Source organism: Equus quagga, chromosome 5, assembly GCF_021613505.1.
Source record: "Equus quagga isolate Etosha38 chromosome 5, UCLA_HA_Equagga_1.0, whole genome shotgun sequence".
Taxonomy (NCBI): Eukaryota; Metazoa; Chordata; class Mammalia; order Perissodactyla; family Equidae; genus Equus; species Equus quagga.
Genome location: NC_060271.1, coordinates 31,108,310 through 31,134,673, shown reverse-complemented (window position 1 = coordinate 31,134,673; position 26,364 = coordinate 31,108,310). Strand labels below are relative to the sequence as shown.

At 47.4% G+C, this 26,364-nt stretch overlaps 1 protein-coding gene across 1 annotated transcript; it reads right to left on the bottom strand.

The window, feature by feature from the left end:
* Positions 1-921: 921 nt before the first annotated feature.
* Positions 922-25,077, bottom strand: CNR2 (cannabinoid receptor 2). The gene is made up of 2 exons (XM_046663524.1): positions 25,013-25,077; positions 922-3,147 (listed from the first exon to the last, which is right to left on the bottom strand). Exon 2 carries the CDS (start codon positions 3,103-3,105, stop codon positions 2,014-2,016), a length of 1,092 nt encoding a protein of 363 aa, XP_046519480.1. The 5' UTR covers positions 3,106-3,147; positions 25,013-25,077; the 3' UTR covers positions 922-2,013.
* Positions 25,078-26,364: the final 1,287 nt, after the last annotated feature.

Sequence of the window (26,364 nt, the reverse complement as noted above, 5' to 3'; positions counted from 1 at the left end):
CCACAAGCCAAGGAACCAGGAGCTGCCAGAAGTAGGAAGAGGTTCCCCTTGAACCTCTGGATCCTCTGGCCCTGCTGACACCTTGATTTTGGACTTCTAGCCTTCAGAACTGTGAAAGAATACACTTCTGTTGTTTTAAGCCACTCAGTTTATGGAAAATTGTTACAGGAAATTAACACAGGGCAAAAAAGGACATACACTGAGAAATAATGATGAGTTAAGGTTGTAGCAATCTGACGTTACAGACATCTAATATGTCTCCTAATCAAGCAGAACTTGACTGAACTACACCAAGAGCTTAGTGGTAAAGAGGGCAGGCTTTGGGGTCAAACAGAAACTGGGATGGAAACCCCAGCTGTGGGTACATATTAGCAGTGTGACCTCAGGCAAGTGGTTTTGTCACTTAGAGGTTTCCTCATCTGTAAAATGATGGTACCAAACCCTCTTCATCAGATTATTGTGAAGACTAAGTGAAATACCTCATTTAAAAGCACTTAGCCCAGTGCCTGGTGCATAATAAAGATTCAGTAAAACCAGCCGGCATTTATGATCAAAACACATAGTAGGTCTACCTAAACTCGCCTCAATTAATCCCTATCCCATGACCCTGACAGTTTCCTTCATTGTGCTACCAGTAATTATCTTCTTCATTTATTTATTGGCTCTCTTCCCACCAGAATGCAGAACGTAAGCCCCATTAGACAGGGGCCGAGTCTCATTTATGGCTGAACATCCAGGATCCAGCACAGAGCCTGGTGCGTATTTGTAAGATGGGTGGATGAGTGAATGAATAGTGGACACCTTGTCTTGTAAGTATTAAATGAAGACATGTTTAATGAAGATCTTTCCTTTTATTCCGTCTGTGGTCCCAAATAATTGCAGAAGAACTCCTCTGCGATTCCCCCTGCCACCAATGTTTCCTCTTGCCTACTGTTTTAGGTCCCTCTGGTAGGAGCCTAGCCTCCCTGACAAGTGAAATATGGGTGTCCTGGAATCTTCAAAAGCGTGGGGCTGTATTTTTGCTGGAGATAATGGACTGTGGGATGTCAGCCCCGTGCCTGGCACGTGGTGAGGAAATTTCCCCCTCCTCTCAGTTGCGCTGTTTATTCTTCGTTATAGGGGTATGAAGGAGACAAAGGGGCTGAATTGAGGGGTGAGTGGGAACAATTGGGGATTTGGAAAATCTTTGTGAATATCTTCCTTTTTCTTGGAGTTGAGTTAGACTGGGATGCTGCCTGCTTCCTATCACCAAATAGGACTTCACAAGGTCAATAAAACTCTCTGAAGATTCTGTGTCTCAAGTGATCCCAGCCTCCTCTGGATTCCCCAGGGACCCAAGAGGTCACAGTGGCTGTGAGTGGCAATTATCAGGGTGCCAAGAAGGGCCATTGCCCTAATAACAAGATGCTCTGAACTGGAGGCTTGTCTGTTACCTCTGAGAGAGACGAATCAACACTCTTGGTCCTCATCATGTCACAGCTCTTGGTCCTCAGTGGGAAAGGGTGACCTGAAGGTGAGGCCTTTCATAGCTCCAGAACCAAGGAGGCCCCAACAGTTAAGCAGGAACAGGGGCTGGCTGTCCATCCCATGTGATACCCTGGAGATATTCTAGGAGAATAATCCAGTCTTCTCAGATTTCCTCCTCGTCCTTCAAGTCTGAGCCTGAAGCCTCCGTCTGGCTCCTATGGTCTCTGGAAGATGCAGGCACCAAGCATCTTGTTGGGAAGGTTGTCTTGACCTGACATGCACTGAGCCTGTCCCAGGCCTTTTGCCTCCTGCCCTCCTTGCCATTCCTTGCCAAGCCTGGCTCTCCAGCAGACTGTGTGCAGATAGGCATGACTAGGCTACCCTCCAGGGGTCAGTGCCCATAGTCATCAGTGAAAAGGGGTAAGTGTCCAGGCTCCGGGGGCTGGTTCAAGCAAGACAAGTAAGATGAGAGGCTCAAGATCCCTCTCTCTTCTCCAGGGAGTGAAATGATTGTGACTTGGCTTGTTTAAAACTGTGCAAGAGGCCTCATCCGCGGTCAGAGCAGGATAGACCTCTGGAATCTGGCCACTGGGTGATTTTCACATCAACCTCTGTCTCAGTGACTGAGGACTTCGGGGCCTCTTCTTTCCCTTCAAGCCCGAGGCCCCTCAGGCGCTTCTTCCAGCGGGCCAGGCGGTGGTGGGCGGAGGAGCGGATCTCCCCACTCCGCAGGGCATAGATGATGGGGTTGACCATGGAGTTGACAAGGCAGAGCACGGAGCAGAAGGCGAAGATCTTCTTGACCTGGTCATTTAGAGTTGTGGTCAGGCTGTAGACCATGAGAGCCAGCGCTGGGAACCAGCATATGACGAGCACAGTCAGCACCACCCCCAGGGTCTTGGCCAACCTCACATCCAGCCTCATCCGGGCTATTCTTGGCACCTGCCTGTCTTGGTCCTGGTGTTCAGCTAATCTGGCTACATGCTGATGGGCCTTCCAGAGGACATGCCCATAGGTGTAGATGATGCCAGAGAAGAGGATGGCAATGAACAGGAGCCAGCCCAGCAGATAGTCATTGGGGATCAGGGGGAAAAGCTCAGAGCAGGGACTGGGACAGCAAGTCCATCCCATGAGGGGCAGGTAGGAGACCAATGCTGAGAGGACCCACATGATGCCCAGGGTCACCAGGGCCCTCCCACGGGTAAGTAGGGCTTTGTACGTAGGTGGGTAGCGCAGACAGAGGTAGCGGTCAATGGCAGTCAGCAGCAGGCTGCCTACAGAGGCTGTGAAGGTCATGGTCACGCTGCCGATCTTCAGCAGGAAGACCGCCTTGGAGTCCACGCCATGGAAGACATGGAAATTTACAAAGTTGCAGGCAAAGACCACACTGGCCAGGAAGTCAGCCCCAGCCAAGCTGCCAATGAACAGGTATGAGGGCTTCCTGTGGAGTCGGCGGGAGGCCAGGATGAGATAGAGCACAGCCAGGTTCTCCAGGGCGCTTAGCAGGCCCAGAGGGGTGCACAGCACTGCAATAGCTATCTTTTGGGAACTGCTCAGGATCATGTAATCCTTCATGGGGTTGAAATCCAAGCCATCCGTGGAGCCATTGGCTGCCTCCGTCACCCAGCATCTCTCCATGGGATAGGGCCCTCTGCTTCTGCTGAGCTTGCCAAGAAGACCCTGCTGCAGTGCAATGAAAAGAAGAAACGAGTCTGTTTCAATCAGGGAAATAATGACCTCACACAATCACTGATTCATCCATTCAAACCCTGTACCTGTGTGGATGGATCATATGTTGAAATAGCAGTTTATATTTTGTTCCCCTATATTTTGCCCTTTCTCTGTTCTAGTGGGGTTCTCGGTCTGTACTGGTTGCCTTAGGAGAAGTATGTGGGAATTGAAGAAGCAGAAGTGGCCTGCAAGCTCTTCGGCCTTTTGTTTTCGAAAAGACTAATCCCAAGACTTCCCTTTGAAAGTAAGGGAAATCTCCAAGGGTCAAAAACCAAGAGGAAATCAAAACCACAAAAAAAATGGAATCCGGAGTGATCAGGTAGAGGGGTTTTTTGTGCTGGTGTTTTGTTTCCCAGTTTTGGTAAGTAAGATGCTAAAGTTTTAACAACAATTTAGGGATGAGACATAAAACTTTGGCTTCACACCAGTAGGGGTGCCAGATAAAATGTAGGAGTCTAGCTAAATTTGAATGTCAGATAATGAATCCTTTTTTAGTATAAGTATTTCCTAAATATTGAGAAACAAACAAACAAACAAACAGGGCACCCAAATAGTGTATGGGGCATTATTAGAAAGCAAACTCAAAATTTCTCTAGAGGGATATACTTTCTCTCCAGGTTGCACGAGATTTCCACAGATAAAGGCCAATGGAATTTGAGCTCACAATGCAAAAATTACAAAATGCATAAGGAAATATGAACCACAGTTAGCAGAAATGTCAGACAGTAGAATTCGACTTCCAAGAACTTCACATAATACTTGATGTATATTATAAAATATAGCTAATATTATTAAACAAAAAGGAATCAAAAATGTGAGTACATAATGAGAGACTATCTAGGCAGATTGGAAAAAGAATCAAGTAAAATTTCTAGAAATGGAAAATAGCCATTGAAAAAAGAAACCCTTAAGAGTAGATTAAAGAGCAGAATAGGCTAGTTGAAAAGCCTAGGGGTCTAGGGGCCAGCCTGGTGGCGCAACAGTTAAGTTCACAGGTTCCGCTTCGATGGCCCAGGGTTCGCTGGTTCGGATCCCAGGTGTGGACATGGCACCGCTTGACAAGCCATGCGGTGGCAGGCGTCCCACATAGAAAGTAGAGGAAAATGGGCATGGATGTTAGCTCAGGGCCAGTCTTCCTCAGCAAAAAGAGGAGGATTGGTGGCAGATGTTAGCTCCGGGCTAATCTTCCTCAATAAATAAATAAATAAATAAAAACGTAGCTGCTGAGAAAAAAAAATCAATCTAAAAAAAGAAAAGCAGTGATCTAGAAGGTAGATCTAAAGAAATTTCTCAAAATGCAGCACAAGGAGATAAAGAGATGGGAAATATGAAAGACAGGTTAAGAGACATAAAGGATTGAATGACAAAGTTTAAAATACATCTAATTGGAGTTTCAGAAGAAAGAGAATTGGTAGTGGGCATTGGGGAAATGATATTCAAAGAGACGATAGTAGAGAATTGATAATTCTCCTGGACTTGACTCCTCAGATTCAGAAGTTGCAGTGACTTCCAAGCAGAATTTTTAAAACAAACTAATTCCACATCTACATATATCGTAATAAAACTCCAGAATACTGAAGACAGAGAAAAAATTAAAAGAAATCAGACAGAAAAGACACAATATCTGCAAAGGAATCATAGTTAAATTTAAAAGCAGATTTCCCAATAGCAACAATAGTAGCCAGGAGACAGAGGGGAAAAAAGCAATTCTATCGCTCAAAGTGAAGAAAAACAAATAGAATTGTCCACTAACAGACCTTCACTGAAGGGACATCTAGAGGGTACACCATCAGAAGAAGGAAATTCTACACAAAGGGAAGGACAGAAAAGGCGAGAAGGAATTGTGAACAAATAGGTTAATAAATGGGGGCCGGCCGGCCCTGTGGCCGGGTGGTTAAGTTCGTGTACTCTCCTTCAGCGGCCCAGTGTTTCGTTGGTTCGAATCCTGGGCGCGGACACGGCACCGCTCATCGGGCCATGCTGAGGCGGCATCCCACATGCCACAACTAGAAGGACCCACAACTAAAAATACGCAACTCTGTACTGGGGGGCTTGGGAAGAAAAAGGAAAACTAAAATCTTTAAAAAAAATAATGTTAGTAAATGTATGAATAAATAAAAACAGATGTCTACATAAAGCAATAACTAATAACGATAATGACTAATCTGGAAGGTATAAAAAGAAAGTGGAAGTTAAATTGTGAATGACAGTAACACAAGAGAGAGATGAATTGAGTTGAAGCTTTATTTAGGAAGTGAGTGAAGGCATTGATCTAATTTAGGCTTTTAAAAATCAGGCATCATCTCTTACCTGGTTTACTGCAATAGCTTCCTAAATGGACTTCCTGCTTTAAATCACACCCAGCTTTAGCCTGATTTCAACACAACAGCCAGGGTGACCCTTTTAAAATATGTCAGATCATGCCACTCCTCTGTTCCAAACCACAGGTAATGCCCTTTCCATTCAGGGTAAAGCCAAAGTACTTACAAGGGCCTAGAAGCCAAATGTATTCTGGTCCCGTTAACTCTCTGACCTCCCTACTACCATGCTCCCCTTGGTCAACCAGCTCTAGATTAGCCACACTGGCTTCCCGATGGGTTCTCCCTCCTGCTGCGGGGCCTTTGCACTGGCTGTTCTCTCTGCCTGAACACTCTTTCCCTAGAAATATGCTCAGCTCAGTCTCTCACCTTCTTCCTGTCTTGGCTCAAATTCTATCTTTTCAATGACATCTCCCCTTCCACCCTATTTAATACTGTAATGCACCCCTCTCTCCAGCTCTTCTGGTCCCCCTCACCCTGCTCTATTTTTTATTTTTTCCATATCACATATCACCTTCTACCATATAATTACCCTACATAACTTACCTATTTTATGTTTTATTGTTTATTGTCTGTTTGTCCCACTAGAGTTTAAACTCCACGAGGTCCAGGAACTGACTATTTTGTTCACTGATATAAAGGCTTAGAATAGTATTGGGTACATAATAGGTACTCAATAAATATTTGTGGAATTGAAGTGAAATTGAATAGTGAGTTATTTTAACATTCTTTTCTCAGAAATCAATAGATTAAGCAGACAAAATACTAATAAATAGGATGTATAGGATTTGAGCATGCAATTGACAAGCTTAATCTAACAGTCATTGTGGAACTCAGCACTCAATAATTGGAGAATATCCATTATTTTCAAGCAAATGTGGACGTTTATCAAAATTGGCTAAGTCTTGGGTGAAAAACAAATTCCACAAATTTAAAATAATCTGTTAACATACAAACCATATCCTCTAACCACAGTGAAATTTGTTTAGAAGTCAAGAACTTAAAAAAGATGACTAGCTGGGGCCGGCCCCGTGGCCGAGTGGTTAAGTTCACGCGCTCCCCTGGGCAGCCTGAGGTTTCGCCAGTTCGGATCCTGGGCGCGGACCTAGCACCACTCATCAAGCCATGCTGAGGCAGTGTTCCCACATAGCAGAACCAGAAGGACCTACGACTAGAATATATAACTATGTACTGGGGGGCTTTGCGGAGAACAAGAAGAAAAAAAAAGAAAAATATGAGGCATGAAAGAGAAATGGTCAGTAATCCTTTGGAAAGATATTTAACTTCAACAGCATCCACAAAAATGCAAGTTTCACTCCCATCAGATTGGCAAAAAAATGCACGAGTGTTGGAGAAGGCTTGGAGCCTCGAGAACTTTCAGCGTCGTGACAAACTCTCTGGAGAGCAGTTTGGCAAAATCTAGTGGAGCTGAAGATGTGCCACTGCCCTTGGACACACCAATGCCACTCCTGGGAATGTGCTCCTGAGGAACACTTACACATGCGCATGAGGGGACAGGTGCAAGGATGTTCATTTCAGCATTTTTGAAACGGCAAAAAAAAAAAAAATCCATCAACTGGAAAATGGATAAATAAATTATAGTACATCCATACAAAGAAATAACGAAGCAGTAAAAATAAACTACAAGTACATGTGTCAACAAGAATAAATCTTAAAAACACAATGTTGAGCCCAAAACCTAATCCCTTAAGAGAATTCAGAGGATTTAAGAAGCAGCTAGGGGCCCGCCCTGTGGCAGAGCGGTTAAGTGCGCACGCATTCTGCTTCGGCGGCCGAGGGTTCACGGGTTCGGATCCCGGGTGTGGACATGGCACTGCTTGGCAAACCATGCTGTGGTAGGCGTCCCACATATAAAGTAGAGGAAGATAGGCATGGATGTTAGCTCAGGGCCAGTCTTCCTAAGCAAAAAGAAGAGGATTGGCAGCAGATGTTAGCTCAGGGCTAACCTTCCTCAAAAAAATAGAAATGAAAATAAATAAATGAATAAATAAATAAAATTAAATTAAAAATAAAGAAGCAGCTAAAGAGAAGAGAACTTGCAGGCAGGGGCATCTTGAGAAGCAGGAGGCAGGACAGGATTTTCCCGTGGACCAGACTAAAAAGCAGGGCCTTGCCAACGGCAAAAGGAAAATGTATGTCTCCATTTAGACATTTCCATGTGTTCCTTAGTGTCTATTATTTTTTTTTAAACATTTAACATTAAAACACTAAAGTAGTTACTATTGAAAAATTGAAAAGCAGCTTTTATTAAAATTCACAACATTAAAATATTTTATAAAATTTAAATATTTTATTTACATTCAAAAGAGAATTTACTATAATTTCTTGGCACCCGTTTAAATTTTGCGCCCACAGTGAGTGCCTCATTCTCCTCACCCTACTTCTGGTCCTGCTAGAGATTCTCAGGGAGTGCGAGTTGGGGAAAGAGAGGTCTGTGGCTTCCCCAGCAGGGGCATCTTGGTGTGGCTGGAGAAGAAGCCTTCACTGCATTTTTCAAATGTCACCTCACAGCGACCCCCCTTTTTAGATAATTCCTGTTATGAGGATTAAGTGCTTAATATGTAAAATACATTTAGAAGAGAGCTTGACACTGGAGGTAGCTGTTCTTAATTTGGAACTTGCCCAAGATGACCTAGTTATTTAAGTGTGGGAACTGGGGTTCAACCCCAGTTCTGTCTACACCTGCGCTGTGAATGTGGCTAAATGGAGATGCGCCTTAAGGGTAAAATACACACCTCATTTCAAAGACAGAATGGAAAAAGGAATGTAAAATGTCTCATTAATAATTGTTTATATTGATTACAAGTTGAAATGGTAATATTTTGGATACTTTGGGCTAAATAAACATTTGTTTTGCCTGTTTCTTTTTGTTTATTTTTTAATGTGGTTAGTAGAAAATTTTAAATGGCGTGTAGCTCATGTTACTCTTTTACGGGACAGCGCTACCCCACCCTGCCGTGCTGTACTGCCTGTTGACAGCAGGGTCAGGACACGGTCCTCAGCAGCCCCTGCAGGCAGCCCCAGTCCGGTTCAGCTAGATGCCTAACCATTCCCCAGATAGTTGTTTTTTGTAACTTTTCCCACACCTTTGCCCCAGGGTTTCTCTCTCTGGCTCACCTTCCTTCTTCGCTTTCCTTCTGGATTCATCTTTCCCCCAGTGAAGCCCTCACTGACCCCCTGGTCACACACGAAGCTCCCAGCCTTGCTCTGCAAATGTTGTAACCAGTTTTGCCTTAGTCTTTTCTCCAACCAGATTAAAAACCGCACTAACCAGCATTTGTATGGAATTTGAATTCTACAAAATATTTTTCACAGCCGCAATCTAATGTAATTCACACAACTCTATTATAGAAGAATTATGGTTATTATTTCATAGATAATGGAGGCTCAGAGGCATTCAACCACTTGGCAGAGGCCTCATAGCCTGTCGAGTCAGAGACTGAGCTCTCGTTATTTCTGGGCCTTCAGTGCCTTACACAACGCCTGCTGCATCGTAGGTGCTCAGAAACCACTGAATGAATGGAACCCATTTGGATGGAAGGGGGCTGTAGCAATGGAGTGGACCCCAAGTAAGAGTGTGGGGGGAGGGGGAACGTTGTGAAGGTTCAAATCCCAGCCGGGTGGCCTTGTTCAAGACACCTAGGGGCCGGCCCTGTGACCAAGTGGTTAAGCTCTCGAGGTCCACATCAGCGGCTCAGGGCTTTGCCTGTTCAAATCCTGGGTGCGGACATGACACCGCTCATCAGGCCATGCTGAGGCAGTGTCCCACATGCCACAACTAGAAGGACCTGCAACTAAGAATATACAACTATGTACTGGGGGCTTTGGGGAGAAAAAAGGAAAAAAATAAAATCTTTTTTTAAAAAAAGATTCTGTTTTAAAAAAAAGACATCTAATGCCTCGGTTTTCCCATTTCTCGTCTGTCAAATGGGTTTTTGTGAGGATTTAAGTAAATTAACATATTACGTGGAAAAGTGCTTATCATTGTTGTTGTTGTTATTATTATTAGGAGCATCTTCCAATGGGGATTATTCACCTACTCTGTGAAGTTGTTAAGAATAATATGACTGGAGCTTCATAAGAGCTCAACAAATGGTAGCCCTTATTATAATCCAGTGTCTTTAAATTTTTAAGAGAGAGGAACACTTTTTACAATCGATGGAACCCCATTCATTGTTTATTATGTTTTTTTTAAAGATTGGCACCTGAGGTAGCAACTGTTGCCAATCTTCTTTTTTCTTTCTTTCTTTTTTTTTCTGCTTTTTTCTCCCCAAGTTCCCCCAGTACATAGTTGTATATATATATATTTTTTTCTTTCCGCTTTTTCTCCCCAAATCCCCCTAGTACATAGTTGTACATTCTAGCTGTGGGTCCCTCTAGCTGTGGCATGTGGGACACCACCTCAGCGTGGCCTGATGAGCGGTTCCATGTCCACGCCCAGGATCCGAACCAGTGAAACCCTGGGCCGCCGCAGCAGCAGAACGTGCAAACTTAACCACTTGGCCACAGGGCTGGCCCCATAGTTGTATATTTTTTAGTTGTGGTTCCTTCTAGCTGTGGCATGTGGAATGCCGCCTCAGTGTGGCCTTGCAAGCCATGTCCGCGCCCAGGATTGAACCAGTGAAACCCCAGGCCACCGAAGCGTAGCGCACGAACTTAGCCACTCAGCCACGAGGCCGGCCCCTAACTCCTATTCATAAATCGGGTAAAATCTGAGTTCATGTCACCTATGTCCTCCCTTCAAGGCAGCCCAGGTTCCTCTGGGGAACCCTCAGGCTCCGAGGAACAGATGGAAAACCTCTCATCTAACCCAACTCCATCATTTTACCATCGAGAAAACAGTCCAAGGGTGGGGATGGGATTTTCTATGGTCACCCAACAAAGCAGCAGCTGAGCTGGAATGAGATTTCACACCCCCCAAATCACAAGACAGAACTCTCGTGCTGTAAGCATTGAGATGACCCTCCCTAGAGAAAAGCTGAAAAGCAGTGTTTTCAAGACAGGTGCCCTTTGCTGATTGTTGCCGAGGTCACACCTGAGTGAGACAGGAAATGGTGCCAGCCGAGTTCTCAGGCCTGGTCATGAGTGGGTGACAGACAGTGCAAGCCTTTCTCAGCTTGCACGTTCCTGCCCTGCCACTTCTGGAAGCTTCCTCTTTGCACCCCTGCTGCCCACCCCCTCACCCCTACACTCTCTTCCCATATTTCCCTTAGAAAACCAGCCCCTCCCATCAGAGAATGGCTCACCCCATGCAGAGTCCAGCCTAGAAGAGGATGCCAGGGGTCGTGGTGGCCGACATCTGTGTCCCACCCGAGCCTGGCGTGGCCACCAATCTGTGGTTATGGCCCAAATTAAGTGAGAGCAGGAAATGCAGGCATTTGGATGGAGGTCCTAAGAAGACAACATCCAACAGAAGGATGCACAGAGCAACAGGACACTCATCTCCCTGTCTGCCTTCCCTCTGGGCAGATAGTCAGAGGATCTGGCTTCATGCAAGGACTCGTCTGAATGCCCAGCACAGACAGACTCAGTGTTTGCTGTCCAGCACGGGTGTCTATTTCCACCTCTGCCGTGGCTTGTCATGTGACTTTGGGCAAGTCCCTTCAACTTTCTGAGCCTCTTTTCTCATTTGCGAAATGACAGTGAAATGACAATCCCTGTCCCATTCTCCTTGGGAAAACCAAATTAGCTGATGATCGCCACCATGGCTTTCTAACCAGATCCACAGATAGGTTGTGACGGGCTATCAGTCCTTTCAAAGGGTTTGTAGGACTTTTTGTCTGTGCATTGTTAAGCGGAAACAGTTCATATTTTTATCAGTGTGTCAGTGGAGTTCCAAACATTAAGAACCACTGAGGCTTGCAAAAACATTTTGTCACCTGTCACCATAAAACTGTAAGATCAACAGAGAACCAACCAACCAAGTGTTTTCCCCACCTGAGAAAAATGCCGGAGCCCGGAACTACCTGACCTTCCCCAGAGGGCACGTCCAGGCTGCAGTGGGTGCCCGGGCCTGCAGCCTGGAGCCCTGACTCTCACTGAGCGTCTGGGAAGGGAACCACAAGGGCTGAGAGCGGCTCAGGAAAAGGTGGGCCTGGGGGTTTTTCTGACCCGAAGTGAAAGTGCGAAGTGAAAGGATGCCACGGTCACAGGTGGCCCTGCCTTTCCTGCTGTGTTTCAAGCCCGAAGGCACTGGGGCCACATGTCGGGTGGAAAGGAGCATGACCCTTTAGTTGTGGCCACCACACCTGCAGTGAGAAGCTGAGATTGGAGGCCAAGAGCCACCATTTTGATCTCTGACTAGGCGTGGGGACGCTGGGCTTCCCGTCCCTGTTCTGCTATTGAGTGACTTTGGGCAGGTCCCTTCTGCTTCCTGGGTCTTTCTTTTTTCATCTTGAAAGCAGGTGTATTGACTGGGTGATTTCCTAGATTTCCTCTGGGAAACTCACTGTGTTGGATCTCAGTGTCACAGGCTGTGCAACCAGACCTCCCTGGATTCAAATCCAGCTTTGCACCTTATGAGCTGTGCGACCTTGGGCAAGTTACTTCACCTCTCTGAGTCTGTGTTTCATTCATCTGTAAACTGGGAGAAATACTACCCTTATCACATTGTTGTGCAGATTAAGTGATAGAAGTTTACTAAGTTCGTGGTGCTATGCCTGGCTTATAGTATGTGTCTAATGGAAGGCAGGAAATACTTGATAGAGTTAGCTTATGATACCAGCCCTGATATCAGTTGTCCTACATTCAACCCAGCATATATGAGGTTAAAACCAAAAGCACTCACATGTAAATATCTGTTTCTTTAACTGACTCCCCGAGCTTTACAACCAAATAGGAGTTACAAATGGCTAAAGCCCAGGGGGCTCAGCTGGGCTCACACTACAGTTTTGACTCATTACAGGTCCTTGAGGTCTGTTACAGGGACACTGATGTCCAGAGAACATCAAGAAACTCAAGCTTCCCAGAGTTTCCTGGCACTGGAATCCATTATCCACCAAGGGTGGCTTCCTGTAGAATCCCTTACCTCCCCTTTCTGCAAGCAGCCTCTCAAGCCTAAACCAGGAAAACACTGGCCAGCAAGGCCTCGTGCCCCCTCCCCTACCTAAAACTCCAAATAAAAACCCATGCTTGTAGCTTTTTGGGGAGTTTGGGATTTCAGCGTTAGCTGCCCTTTCTCCTTGCTCAGCACTGTGCAATAATAAAATTCCTGCTTTCTTCCACCACACTCCATGTCAGAGATTGGCTGGCTGTGCAACGGGCGAGCAGACTCACGTCAGGTTCCATATCAATTATAGGATTCTTGCAGGCCTCTGTGCTTGAGTCCTGTCTGACCTTCATCTGAGAGCTGAGGCAGATAGAAAGATCTCACTCCTCCCCAGCTGACACTTTATCACCGTGAAGGCCAAACCATCACATTTTTAAGAACCTGTTTGACCTGCATGAATGATCCATCAATAATAGACACAGCTGACCCCCTTGACCTGCTTCTCAGAAGGCTGGGCTCTGGGCCCCATGTCCAGCCACGGGAAGGGTATCATGGGGCCTTCCCTCCATGTTTCTTCTCCTGGTCCCCCTCTGTGCTTGGCAGCATGTGGCTGCAGTTGCAAGGAGGTTCCCTGGAGTTTTGGGCTGTCAGCTATGTTTCTTTGCCCAAATCTTATCTATTTTTTCAGGCCCTATATCAAAAGCCACCTCCTCCAGGAAGTGTTCTCCGGTTTCCCCTTACCCCTCCAGGCACAGAAACTCATTGAGACATTGAGGTCTACTGCATGGATCACCATCTACCTTCTGTTATTTGTGTCCATTCTTCATCTTGCTTCCTTGACTGTGAGCGTCTAATCTTGAGAGTAGAATCTGGGTCAGGAAGTGGAGACATCTTTGCATTCTACTCCCCGTCACACCAAAAAAAAGCCCATGGTAGATTCTTGGAGATCTTTTCACGGGAAGCCCGAGCTAAGCGAAGCAGCCCATACGGAGATGGAACTCAGCCCAGATACGTGAGCAGTTAGATGGCCTCGAGCCACCACTTCCTGTTCACAAGCCATGGCAGACCTTGCCCCTGGGGCCCAGGCCTCATTCACCCTGAGCCTCACCAGGAGCCGCTCACCACAGTGCTCCTGACCCAGGGAACCAGACTTCCGGAAAGAAGCGGGAACCACGAGCAGCAGGTCTAAAGCAGAAAGTGAACCGGAAGGTTGGCAACTGACCTTGCAAACAGAGCACCAGGGTAGTCATTCCCAAAATGGATTTGGCAGGGGAGGCGGGACAACCTGCAGGGGAGAGAACTTAAAGTCTCTCCAGCAATAGAGTCCGCAGGATAAGTTTATTGATGCAAGGCAAATGTAAAAACCTCCTAGGGGGAGATGCAAAGGGCTGCCGAAAGGGTTGTTTCCCACTTCAATTTCTTTAATACACTTCTCCTGGGATTTCCAGCACTGCAGCACAGGGCCTGGCACAAAGTAGGCACTTAGACGTTCAAAAATTGACTTATCGAATGAATGAACAAATGAATAAACAAATGTTTATCAGGAGAAAAGCAGCTTTTTCAGACAGGCTTCTGTGTTTCCTTTGCCCTCAGCTACCAGGAAGCTCAGAGCTAAATGCAATGCAGGCCTGCAGGCCCAGGTCACTAGGGGTTAGTTCCTGATTCATTCATTGCTCCTGTTGGTGGTTTCCAATGCTTTGCTTTTATTTCAACTGCCCTAATTCATAATATAGGCTACTTCCAGTCCTATTAGGAAAGAATTCATAATTTACAGAAATGGGGCAAAGGATCATCATCAAGATCTCCTCTAGAATTTCTTTCTCAAATGTTCTACTGGTTGTCAAGGAAACCCAGGCCCCGTGAGTCTTCCCTGTGGGGCTGCAGGATTCCATGCCCAGTCAGCTGTCCATTCGCCATTCATCATCCCCATCCAGGGGTCTGTGGGGTCATCACCTGCTTTCTGGACACTCATTCTCCCTGGACCTTCCTTTCTCATCTGTCTGTATCATCTCCAGCCTCCCTCCTGGGAGGAACTGAGCTAAATGATGCCTGAGGCCTCTTTCCACTGGAGTGAAGGTTAACTACCAAGACTCTGGAATGAAATATTGCTGGGTTCAAATCCCAGCCCTGCCATTGGTGGGCTGTGTGACCCTGGGGCAAGTTCCTCAAACTCTCTGAGCTTTAGTTTCTTCATCTGTGACTGGGGAAACTAATAGCTGTATTCCTGACACGCACATTAAATAATTATTTAAAACAACTGAGGAGCAGCTTGCTTGCCTGATTGAACTAAGAAGCGTGTGTGTGTTGTGGTAGAAAGAAAAGGGTCCCCAGGTAGGAACCAGATACTCAGGGTTTGAGCCCAGCTCTGCCCCTAGTTAGTTCTACGGAAAGGTCACTCACTCTCTCTCGCCCCAGTACTGCCATCTGAAAAGAAGGTTGGAGGATAATGGTGGTGAGCGCTTGGCATTGCACTACCACGCTCTACACGTTATCTCACTTAAACCTGTAAACAACCCTGCAGGCTCGTATTATTATTATTTTCTGTATTTTATAGATGAGGAAATTGGAGCCCAGAGATCTTAAGAAACTCGCTGGGGGCACTGGGAGCCTGTGCTCTGGTTCATTGCTCTCAAGACTCGGGGTCTCATCCTATTGCTTGTACATTCTTTACATCCTCCAGCAAATACTGGGTAAATGAACTGACTAATCTGAAATCTGCCCACAGGACACTTTTGTTGAGTTTTTTCAAATATCTTCTTCCTCTTTTCAACTACCTCACCTCCAGCAACTTCCCTTTTAGAGAATGGACTAATAATGCCCACATTCATATCATCTGAGGCAGGCAACATTTCTTGAGCAAACAAATTCAGAGAGGGCAAGTCATTTGACCCAAATTCCACAGCAAGTGGCAGAACTTGAGCCCTTGTGTTATGACAGGCTCAGGTTGGTAAAGGGACAGGATCTAATGCATGCCCTTGCCCAGGATGAGGGGCCCTGCCAATAGACAGAGGTAATCTTTTCTCTTTAGTCCCGGGGGCAAATCACATCTCTTTTCTCTCTCTTTTTGGTTTTTCCCTCTTCTGACCAATTTTGCTCACTAATGCCTCCATTGCTACCAGTAGCTGGCTGGATTTTAGATCTGTCCTCACCAGCCTGGTGGAGTCCTGACCTCCTTACTCCCAAGGACTTGCCAGTCAGGCCGTTGGGCTTTGGAGTCAGACGGCTCTGAATTCCGGGCCTGGCTCAGACAAGGTTTAGCTTTATGCTCTTGGATAAAGCCACTCACTCCTTTTCCTCACATCCCTCATCTGGAAAGTGGGAATCACAGGTAGTACTTATTTCATCAGTGGTGGTGACGAGGCATGAGGATTAACTGAGATAGTGTTGTGTAATACAGCGCCTGGCACCCAGTAAACGCTCCAGCGATGGCAGATGAGCTAGCTAGCTGGCTATTTGTTATCTATCTCATAACCAATATGTATACATATTCTAGCTTTCTCCTCACTTTCCCAAGTTCTTTGCTAGTTGGCAATGAATGAGAGTGATGTCATCTCTGTCATGCCCTTGGGCTGGTGTGGGGTCAAGGAGGCAGATGAGAGGCAGCAGGCAGGCATGGAGCGGTGTTGGGACAGCAGAAGGAGAAGATCCTGTTTCCATTAGGATTTTTGGAGTTGAGGGAACAGGAAGCTGAGAACGTGCCAGAGAGCCTGATGGATTATTAACCAGGCTGGGTAGAGAAGTCAGCACCTCCTGGACCAAGGAGACAGGAGTCTGGATTCTGACTCAGTTTGGGGTGGAAGTGATGACTGGGTAACATTGGCCAAAACAGTCCTCTTGTCAGCATGTCTGTCTGCACCAGGAGGGGGTTTTTGATGAGATCCTGAAGGATCCCTCCACCTTGGAAGTTATGCAATTAACCACACAGGGCCGGGGTGGGGGTGTTGTCAGGTTGCAAAAGAGCTGGTGTGAGAAAGCCTGTGGTGGCAGTTCTCAAACCTTGTGGTCTCAACACCTCTTCACCACCTTAAAAGTTACCCAGGCCCTAAAGAGCTTTTATTGATGTAGGTTACGTCTCTCAATGTCTCCTCTATTAGAAAGTAAAACTGACAACTTAAAAATATATTTAATAAGCCTATCACATGTTAATAGAAATAACATATATTTATATTTTTTCGGTGAGGAAGATTCGCCCTGAGGTAACATCTGTTGCCAAGCCTCCTCTTTTTGTTTTTTTTTTTGAGGAAGATTAGCCCTCAGCCAACATCTGCGCCAATTGTCCTCTACTTTGCATATGGGATGCACCCACTGCATGGCTGATGAGTGGAGCAGGTCCATATCTAGGATCCAAACCTGCGAACCCAGGCCACTGAAGTGGAGTGCAGGGAACTTTAACCACTTGGCCATGGGGCCAACTCAGAAATAACTTTTTTTTTTTTTTTTTTAGGAAGATTAGCCCTGAGCTAACAGCCACTGCCAATCCTCCTCTTTTTGCTGAGGAAGATTCACCCTGAACTAACATCTATGCCAATCTTCCTCTATTTTGTATGTAGGATACTGCCACAGCATGGCTTGATAAGTGGTGCTAGGTCTGCGCCCAGGATCCGGGCCGGTGAACCCCGGGTGGCCGAAGTGGAGCGCGTGAACTTAACTGCTATGCCACTGGGCTGGCCCCCTGAAATAACATATTTTTAATGAAAATAATTTTTGTGGTAAATCTGTTTATTTTCTGGCAGCTTGATTCTCATAGCTGCTTTGACACTTAACCTGTTGTGACATGTTATTGCGGTTAAAGAATATGAAGAAAATAAATTTGTCACCTTCTCCTTGTGCTTCCTTTGCGGCAGGTACTCCAAGGGGCTTTTTATCTGCATTGTCTCCTTTACCCTCCAAACTGCCCTTGCAGAAGCTTGTCTGATTTTCATTATCTTATAGATGAGGCTCAGCTGGATGGATTTGCCCAAGGTCACATGGCTTGTAGGTGGCAGAGTCAGAACTCAAGCCCAAGCTGCTGTGCTATACCTGCTGCCAGACTCTGGCCTTAGAAGGCAGGCTGCCTAGATGCAGGGGCAGGGGTTCTTTCTCACGCTGTGGGCCACAATCTCTTCCCTGGCTTCTCCCTTTCCTCCTCTCCTCCCTGGACCATTTTCTCTTACCAGGGCCTCCAGCACCATCATTAGCTGCCAGGACACTGGAGTGTCAGCTCCCAGAGAGCAAGGGCTCATTGTTTTGTTCCCTGCTCTGTCTCAAGCATCCAGAACCCTGCCTGGCACACGGCAGCTGCTCAGTACGTACTGGAGGAACGAATTGACTGAAGGAGTTCTCTCTGACACTCGTGAAAATCCTCAAGGAAGGTTACTTTCTCCCAAGATTTTCAAAGGGGACACAAGTGATCCATTTATGGGGGAAAAGATGGCTTGAGGGAATAGACATCAGCAAGAAGGGCATGCCTGCTTAACATTTCAGAAATGCCTCCCAAAGGAGCTGTGGTAAGAGGACTTAGGAGCAGTTTTTCAGAGCCTAACCTGGCGCACCGTCAATGTGCAGGTGACAGCGGGATTATGGGGCCGCTGCACCTTAAGAACAGTGGTTTGCTGTGTGCAAGCGCTGGGCTCTGCGTGTAAACTCAGTTAATCCTCACGAGAAGCCAGGGAGGGCAGTACTATTATCATCGTCCCTGTTTTACAGATAAGGAGACAGGACCAGATAGAGATGAAGTGACTTGCCGGAGGTCATACAAAAAGGCAAAGTCTAATTTGAACCCAGGCCCAGGCCCATCATCGTCCTTCCTGCTCCTGGTGGCTCAGCCAGCTCCTGTGGTTTCCTCCCAGGCCCTCTATCCTTTCTGGGGCCTCTTGAAATACTGTTAGTATCGTAAGTTTCTCTGTTTCCTGCTGCACCAGATCCCAGGGTTCAGGGTCTCCAGATGGGCACCTTGACATGCTCTCTGAAGACACGTGTCTTAGTTCTGCCCCTGCAGGGAGCTCCCCTGTGATTCTAGGCATGTCACTCTGCTTCTCTGGCCTGTATCTTCACTTTAATAACAGGAACTAAAAGGCCTAGACCAGTCTTTCAAAGAAAACTTGCTACAGAAAATTTTGGACACTCGGTTATGTGAAAGCATAAATGACTGGTAACCGTGTGCAGCTCTCCCTCACCCTGGGCGTGGCTTGCTGCTGGTGGGAGCTTGGTCATCAGCCACTGGGAAGTGTGTGTGTCGGTGGGGAGTGAGCAGATTGGCGGAGCATCGTTAAAATTATTAAAACGACACCTGAAAGCGGTTGGTCACTCCTTGTGCCCATGAAGTGCTCTCTGCAGGGAAAGAACCCTTCGTACAAAGCAAAGCATTATGACCAGGGGGCAGTGAGGGCTTTGAATGAGAATGACGACTTTTGATGGTGGCTCCTCTCTCCAGCAGAGAGTAGGAAAGGTTAACCTCATGGTGGGAATTCCGAATTACCTGAGGTTTCCCTCCGGGAACCCCTCTGCTTCTTCCCTCTGGGCCGAACCCAAGGGGTAGGGTCCTTGTCCTAACTTTGATTCTGGTTGTTTCTCGGGTTGCAGCAGAGGGAGCAGGGTTGCAGTTCAGGTTGGTTCGCCCAGCAGAGGCGGGAGCAATGGGGTAATGATGGGGAGAACCCTGGAGGCTCAGCACTTGAAACACACATTGATCATGACAATAATAGCACGAAACAATGAATGAGCACTTACTGTATACTATATACCAGGTACCGTTTTATGTACTTTACACATTATCCCTTATGGTCTACACCACAAGCCATTGAGGGGACTGGCGTCACTCCCATTTTATAATTGAGGAAGCCGGCATCAGCAAAGAGGCTGACTCGTGGGGCTTCAGACCACTAAGATCTGTGAGTGATGACAAAGTGGCTGGAGGGTCAGAGGGACAGTGGGACAGAGACCAACGGTAAATTAAACCCGGTGTGTGCACTCAGGCCATGGAGAGACGAGGAGAGGCCAGAGCTGGGGCAGACATGAGGGGAGCTGATCCTCATGCACGCTGCATCTACCCATGCCTATAACAGAATGAATGAATGTGCGTTTGCGGATCTGTTTGGCTTTTGGTCTCTGGGGCCATGGAGAGGAAAGCATGTTACGGTTTCCGGCCCGGGCTTTGGGATCAGACCCAGCAGTACTGAGTCTTTCATCGCACTAACTTGCAAGGCGACCTGGATTTCTGTCTCCTGCCTCTGTGAAGACAGGTGGTTAAGAGGTAAAGACCTGTAGAGACTAAGAAGGAAATATGTAGACGGAGGTTTAAGAGGCAGCCCCGAGTCACAGTGGTGAGTTCTGCCCCTTATTGAATCTGTAGTCTTTGGGGAAAATTACCTAACCTCTCTGAACCTCAGTGTCCTCATCTGTAAAATGGGAATAATGAAAGTGTCTTCACTCAGGGCTGTTGTGAAGAGTAAATAGGTCGAGTGGCATGTAGAAATGCATAGCCCTGGGCCTGGCTGGCACTTAATAAACCCTCCGTAACGTGAGCTTTATGTTTATTGGAGAGTAAAATAAAATAGAATGAGGAGGTTGCATGGAATGTCTCTGATCTCTTCTCGCTCAGGAACTGTTCACAGTAATACACAGTGTTCCAAATCCCAATGGGAATCATTTGAGCCATTTCATAATTTTCTACGGTCCATGAAAAAGGAAATGATTTAAGTCAAATGTACTATTTTCAATAAGCACGTCCTTTCAAGACTTTTCCCTAACATTTATTTTAAACCCTTTAAATTACATGCGTGATACGTGAGAAATTTCGACCTCTCCCCACTTTGGCGTATGTACTTGATTTCCTTTAAAATCATGACGGAAGAAAACGTGTGTTACTGAACAAATTTTAAAGTGGCTTTTATTGGAGGACCAAATGGACGTTAAAATGGACTGAAGTGTAACAAGAGGACAGAAATCAGTTTCATGACCTCAGGGCCTGAATTCTTTCATTTGATGATTAAAAAGTCAATTGGCATCTTTTAAAAAGAATTTTATGTTTGTTATAGGGCAAGATAAAATAGATCTCAGGTCACTATTTGCAAGCACCTCTCTGCATCTATTTGGCAGGTCTAGATCGCCTTTCTGCCCAACACAGGAAAAGAAAGGGTACATATTATTTTCTCCTTTTAGCAGTCTTTGAAATTCTGTAAAGTACAGGAATTTCCCTGATAAGCTATGTAAGGAATTTGATCAGATAAATGCAATTTATAAATCTTGAGGCAAATTTGCAGAGGAGTCATCATCTTCCTTTTCCTTACTTCCTTGTATTTTTTTACTTCAGAGTTCCTTTTGCTTCCTATCTTTAACCATTGGTTCATTGAGGGTATAAATTAAACAGTATAAGAATAAGACTGGGGCCAGCCGGGTGGCGCAGCGGTTAAGTGCGCACGTTCCGATTCGGCGGCCTGGGGTTCACCGATTTGGACATGGCACCACTTGGCAAGCCATGCTGTGGTAGGCATCCCACATATAAAGTAGAAGAAGATGGGCATGGATGTTAGCTCAGGGCTAATCTTCCTCAAAAAAAAAAAAGAAAGAAAAGAAAAGAATAAGACTAGTGTAAAACCATTACATCAGCCAAAGCCACTCCAGTGGCCAAATGATAAACAGCCTGGTTGGGAGTCAGGAGATCATCGTGTTTTGATCACCACTACCTGCTGTTTTTGAGTCTTCCATTTATCGAAGAAGCTCCCACACCAAGAAAAAGATCTTTTAAATTGTAAAATAATTATTCACTAATTTTTAAAAAATGGAAATAGGTGCCATGATCCTCTCATGATGTGGATCTTCTGGAACATCTCCCTCTCTGTTGGGAAAAGCTGATGCAAAGCAATGGGAAGACAGACCGGGGCTTGACTCTTGTCTCTGCCATTTATCTGCTGTGTCTGAGCCTTGGTAGCCTCATGTGTCAAGCAGGTATTGTTAAGATGGGCCTCGTGTTAGGACTAGAGAAGGACCACGAAGCACCTCGCTCCTGCCCTGGTTTTCAGCAGGCTCCCATCCCCTGCTTTCAGCTTCATAAGATCGTCCAGGACCCAAACAGATTCACAGAGACATACAGAGGATGGACTCATTGAATTCTGACAGAGGCAACACACTGAACACAGGTGTCCTCAAAGAGGAACTCTGGGGCGGCCCCAATCCCCAGGGAGAGGAAAGCAGAGGGGCTTTGGTGGGAGGGGCTGCCTCTGACTCACTGTGTGAGCAGAAGATCAGGGGCCTCCCCTCTAGGGATGGCAGCAGGTGAGGGAGGAAATGAGAAGCAGCAAAGCCCACAGGACGCTCGGCCCAACCCCATAGTCACTTCTGCCCCAGGGTCTCACCAACATCCTCCTCATTTGGATGGGATCCCAGGAGCCTTCACATCCATGCCTGGCTCTAATGACACTGGGGGGCTCCTCCCCATCTGATCCTCCCCATCTGATCCACCCCATTGATCTTGTCTGCCATTTTCTTTCCTTGGCACTGGGGGTCTTCGCTGCATGGGGGTGGGAGCAGGACACACCCATGCTCTATGGACCCTTTCTCTCCCCAGGAGATGGAGGAAAGAGGAAGTGGTTTTATCCTTTTCTGAGCTCTGCTGGAAGAGGACTGACCATTCCTTGAGCCTGTATTGCACCTCAGCGCTTCAGAGAACTTTCCACACCCATTCTCCTATTTGACTCTCACCGCAGTAGAGCATGGTTCTGGATTCAGATGGACCTGGGTTTGAGCTTTGGCTTTGCCATTTACCACCAGCTACGTGACCTTGGGTAAGGTCTCAAGGTTGTGCGAGCTTCGGTTTCTCACCTCTCAAATGTGGGTGGTGATAGCATCTTTCCCGCGGGCTGTTGTGAGGATTGAAGGAGGTAAGGTCACAGTGCTCACAGAGCTCTAGTGTGTAGCAAATGCAAAATAAGTGTTATCTTAAGAAAATAAACAAGCATCCCTTTGAGGCAGGTTGGTAATGCTATTATAGCTTCATTTTTAGAGTTGAAGTACTGAGATTCACCCAAGGTCACCTGACAATTTGGAGAGGAAGACTGGGTCTTCCCCAGGCTCCAGCGATTGATGGCACAGGCTTTGGAGCCCACAGAGCAGGACTCCACACTGGCTCCACTAGTCCTCAGCCACGTGACCTTGGGCGAGTCACCGTTGCCTCAGAGCCTTAGTTTTCCTTTTCTGTAAGATAAGGGCTGCCTGTCTCCCTTCGCGTCTTGGGGCTCAGGGACTTTTTGCAGAGGTTGGGGTAGAAAGCAGAAGCTATTCGAAGACAGCCCTTCTTCCTTTGTGACTTCCTTTAGTCCTTTGTGAAAACCTGAGCTCAGTGAGAAAGTTAAGCTGGTGTCCCAGGTGGGTGGGGAGAGAAGAGCTTGCATCTGTGATCCAAAGCCAAGGAGAGGGGCGTCATGGCCCCACACAGGGAAGGGACCAGAGGTCATGGGTCCCTTCAGTGTTGGGGACCTGGGCTCTGCTCCCGGGAAGTGCCTTGGGGAGTGGGCGGGACCTCTGGAGGAAGTCACTGGTTGGCACAACCCTGAGGTGGAACCCAAGGCACAGTGGATTCAAGTCTTGGCAAAGAATGCAGCCTCCAGGCACACCAGGGAAGCGGACAGGGCTGGAATTCTGGGATCAAGCTCCTTTGGACCATGAGCATCCATCATAGGAGGAGCCGGGGGCATGAAAGCCAGTGGCCTCCCTCACTCTGTGCTCTCTGTGTGCCCTAGGAGTCAATGTGTGAAGGTGGAAGGTGCGGGTGGGGGCGAGGGAAGCTCAAAACACTGAGATTTCATTTCTAACCAGCCCAGTAGGAGGAGGCTCAGAGCCCTTTGATTTGCTTTCGTGAAAATGAATAAAAGAATGTTTTATGTGCATCTGAGAGCATGCAGTAAGACTAACAGGTGCAACAAGATGAGGAGGGAAGAGGAGAGATCGGGGCTGGAGGGCTCTGCCCAGCCGAGCCGGGCTACCAGTTTCCCCGCCTTAACCTGGCCTTAACCAGCCAAAGGGTAAAGGACCCGCTTCACTGGGAGAAATTGATGCCGGGGCCCAGGACAGGTTAGGGGGCCACCTCTAGGTGAGCCACAGTGTGGTTGCAGAGCTGGGGCCAGGGTCGTTGGGGCGCCGCCTCCCAGGGCCTCCCCCAGATTCTCCCCAGCCCCTCCTCTGCCTCGGCCCTGGCCTTCGTGCCCTCAAGGTGTCCACACACCACCCACTCTGGGAAAAGGAGCCTGCAGCCTTGTTCATCCTCATCTCTCACCCATAGGAGGGCGGCTGGGGTGACAATCAGAATCTCCACCATGGCCATTCACCGAGCGCAGTGCAGGCACCCGTCCCGGAGCCAGCATCATCCCAGCAACCCTCCCAAAGCCTGTGAATGATGGTCTTGAGCCCAAAATTCTCAGAAGAGGAAGCTGAGTGGGAGAGAAGTGGAGCGACCTGCCTGAGGCCGTGGAGTTATCGGTGGAGGCTCTGGCACTCACGCCCGGGTGCTGGCCTCAGGGCACACTCATAAAAACAACTGTTCCGTCCGGTGTAACCTCCACAGAAGCAGACCCCTGGCCTCCTGGGTCTAGCGTGGACTAGCCTACACTACTCTACCAAGCTGCCCCAATCAGGTAAGCTGTGTCTCTCGGTGCCTCAGTTTCCCCACCTGTAAAGCAAAGGCCAGATGATCTCTAAGACCTCTTCCAGCCCTAGTCTTTTTTTTTTTTTAAAGATTTTTTTTTTCTTTATTTTTCCTTTTTCTCCCCAAAGACCCCCAGTACATAGTTGTATAGTCTTCGTTGTGGGTCCTTCTAGTTGTGGCATGTGGGACGCTGCCTCAGCATGGCTTGACGAGCAGCGCCATGTCCGCGCCCAGGACTCGAACCGACGAAACACTGGGTCGCCTGCAGCGGAGCGCGCGAACTTAACTACTCGGCCACGGGGCCAGCCCCCAGCCCTAGTTTTTTGGGATTCTTTCCTGGCCCACCATCTGCTGTTTAATTAAGCCTGCACCTTGTAAGGCAGGATGGCCTAGTGGTTAAAGAGTGGGCTGTGGAGCGAGGTTCCTGAGTTCAAGCCCAGCGCTCTCCTTTAAAGCCCGTGTGACTTTAGGTAAATCACTCAGCCCCTGTCTGTAAAGTGGAGAATAATAATAGTACTTACTGTAGACACTTGTGCGGATTAAGTAAATCAAACCATGAAAGGTTCTTGGAGCAGTGCCCAGCACAGCAAGCGATCTGTGTGTTGGTGATGACCACCTCTGTCCTGACCTGGCTGGACATGAAAGCTGAGTGCTGATTCTTGGTCCCATCCAAGGGAGGGGACCACACCAGCCCTGAGTCTTCCTGTAACTGGTCCTCAAGAACCTCAGGCATCCCCCTGTGATACAACCTCCTGGCCCCAGGCAGGCCCACCCAGCTTCTACACCCCTGGAGGGAAAGGTAGGGTAAGAACACTGGTTTTCTGGAATGCGGAAGAAACCCCAAATAAAACAATCAAAAAAGCTACTCACGGTTGTCTGTGGCTGAGCTCTGACCCTGCCGGGCCTTGGGGAGTCCTGGCGATTGTGTGTCCCAGCTGAACTGCTGTCCCCGAGCCAGCCTTCTCTTGCTTTTGTTCTGTCTCACGGACGAGTGAGCGTGGGGAGGTCTGGTCTTCCGTCCCTGTCACCACTTCCCCCCCGGGTCCCCAGTGCCACAACGTTCTTGCCCCTGACGTTGAGCTGTTTCTCACGAGGAACTCTGAACGCTGGTGCAGTCCCCGCCTTGGACAGGACCAAGAATCAGCACTGGGCTTTCCCGTCCAGCACGGTCAGTCAGGACAGAGGCGGTAATCACCAGTATCTGACACAGTTCAAAGTGTTTTTATACCTGTTACCAGGGGTGTGGGTATACGCCCTGGAGGCAAGGGAGTTGGGTTCTAATCCAGCCTAGCTGTTGTGACCTTGAGCAGTTGACTTAACTTCCCTAAATCTTAGTTCCTTCACCTGTAAATTAGGGACGAGGCACCAGCTTTACACAGATCACCTAAACGGACATTCCATTCCAATGCCTCTTCCCCACCGGACCAAAGCTTTGAAATCCAAATGCCTACAGGCGCCAGGCAGATAGCATAAATGCATGAAGGGTGCTGGTATGGGGCAATAGGGAGTGGTGGGGACTGTGGAGGAGAGGGGAACACAGGACCCAGCCACTGGGGGCCGGCATCTTGTAGCTCCAGCCAAGCCTTGACACTTGGGAGTGCAGGCCCAATTGCTGGATGTGCCAAGCATTTGGAAGATGTGCCACATTTTCCTAGAAATCCTGACTTTAATATAATGGCTTCCAATTTTAGAATATTGACCAGAAAGTCAAATCTTTAAAACATGCCATGTGGGTCAAACCAAACACCATTTTCATTACATTTGTTAGAACACTGGCTCCTTAAGGGCAGGGACTGTGTCCCTAACGCCCAGTCCTGGGCTCAGTAAATACTCAGGTCCCTGCTACAGTTCAGAGTGCTGCACACCTGTTATCAGATAGAATATTTAATCAGAGCCTACTTCTTCCTAGGGGTACGAAGATCAACAGGATAAGGTTTCTGCCCTCCTAGGCTAATGGCCTTGGATTATCTCATGAGATCTTTTCACTTACTGCCCTTCACACCCCAGACCCCAAGGGATGGATCTGGGCCAGTTGTTCTCAAGAAGGGACATTTGGTCCCGAGGCAGAGTTGTCAGATTCAACAAAATATAGGATGGCAATATTTGAGACAAACGTATACTAAAGAATTATTGTTGTTTATCTGATTGCAATTTAACGGGGCAGTCTATGTTTGATCTGGCAACCCCCCCCCCCAGGGGAGACATTTGGCAATGTCTGAAGA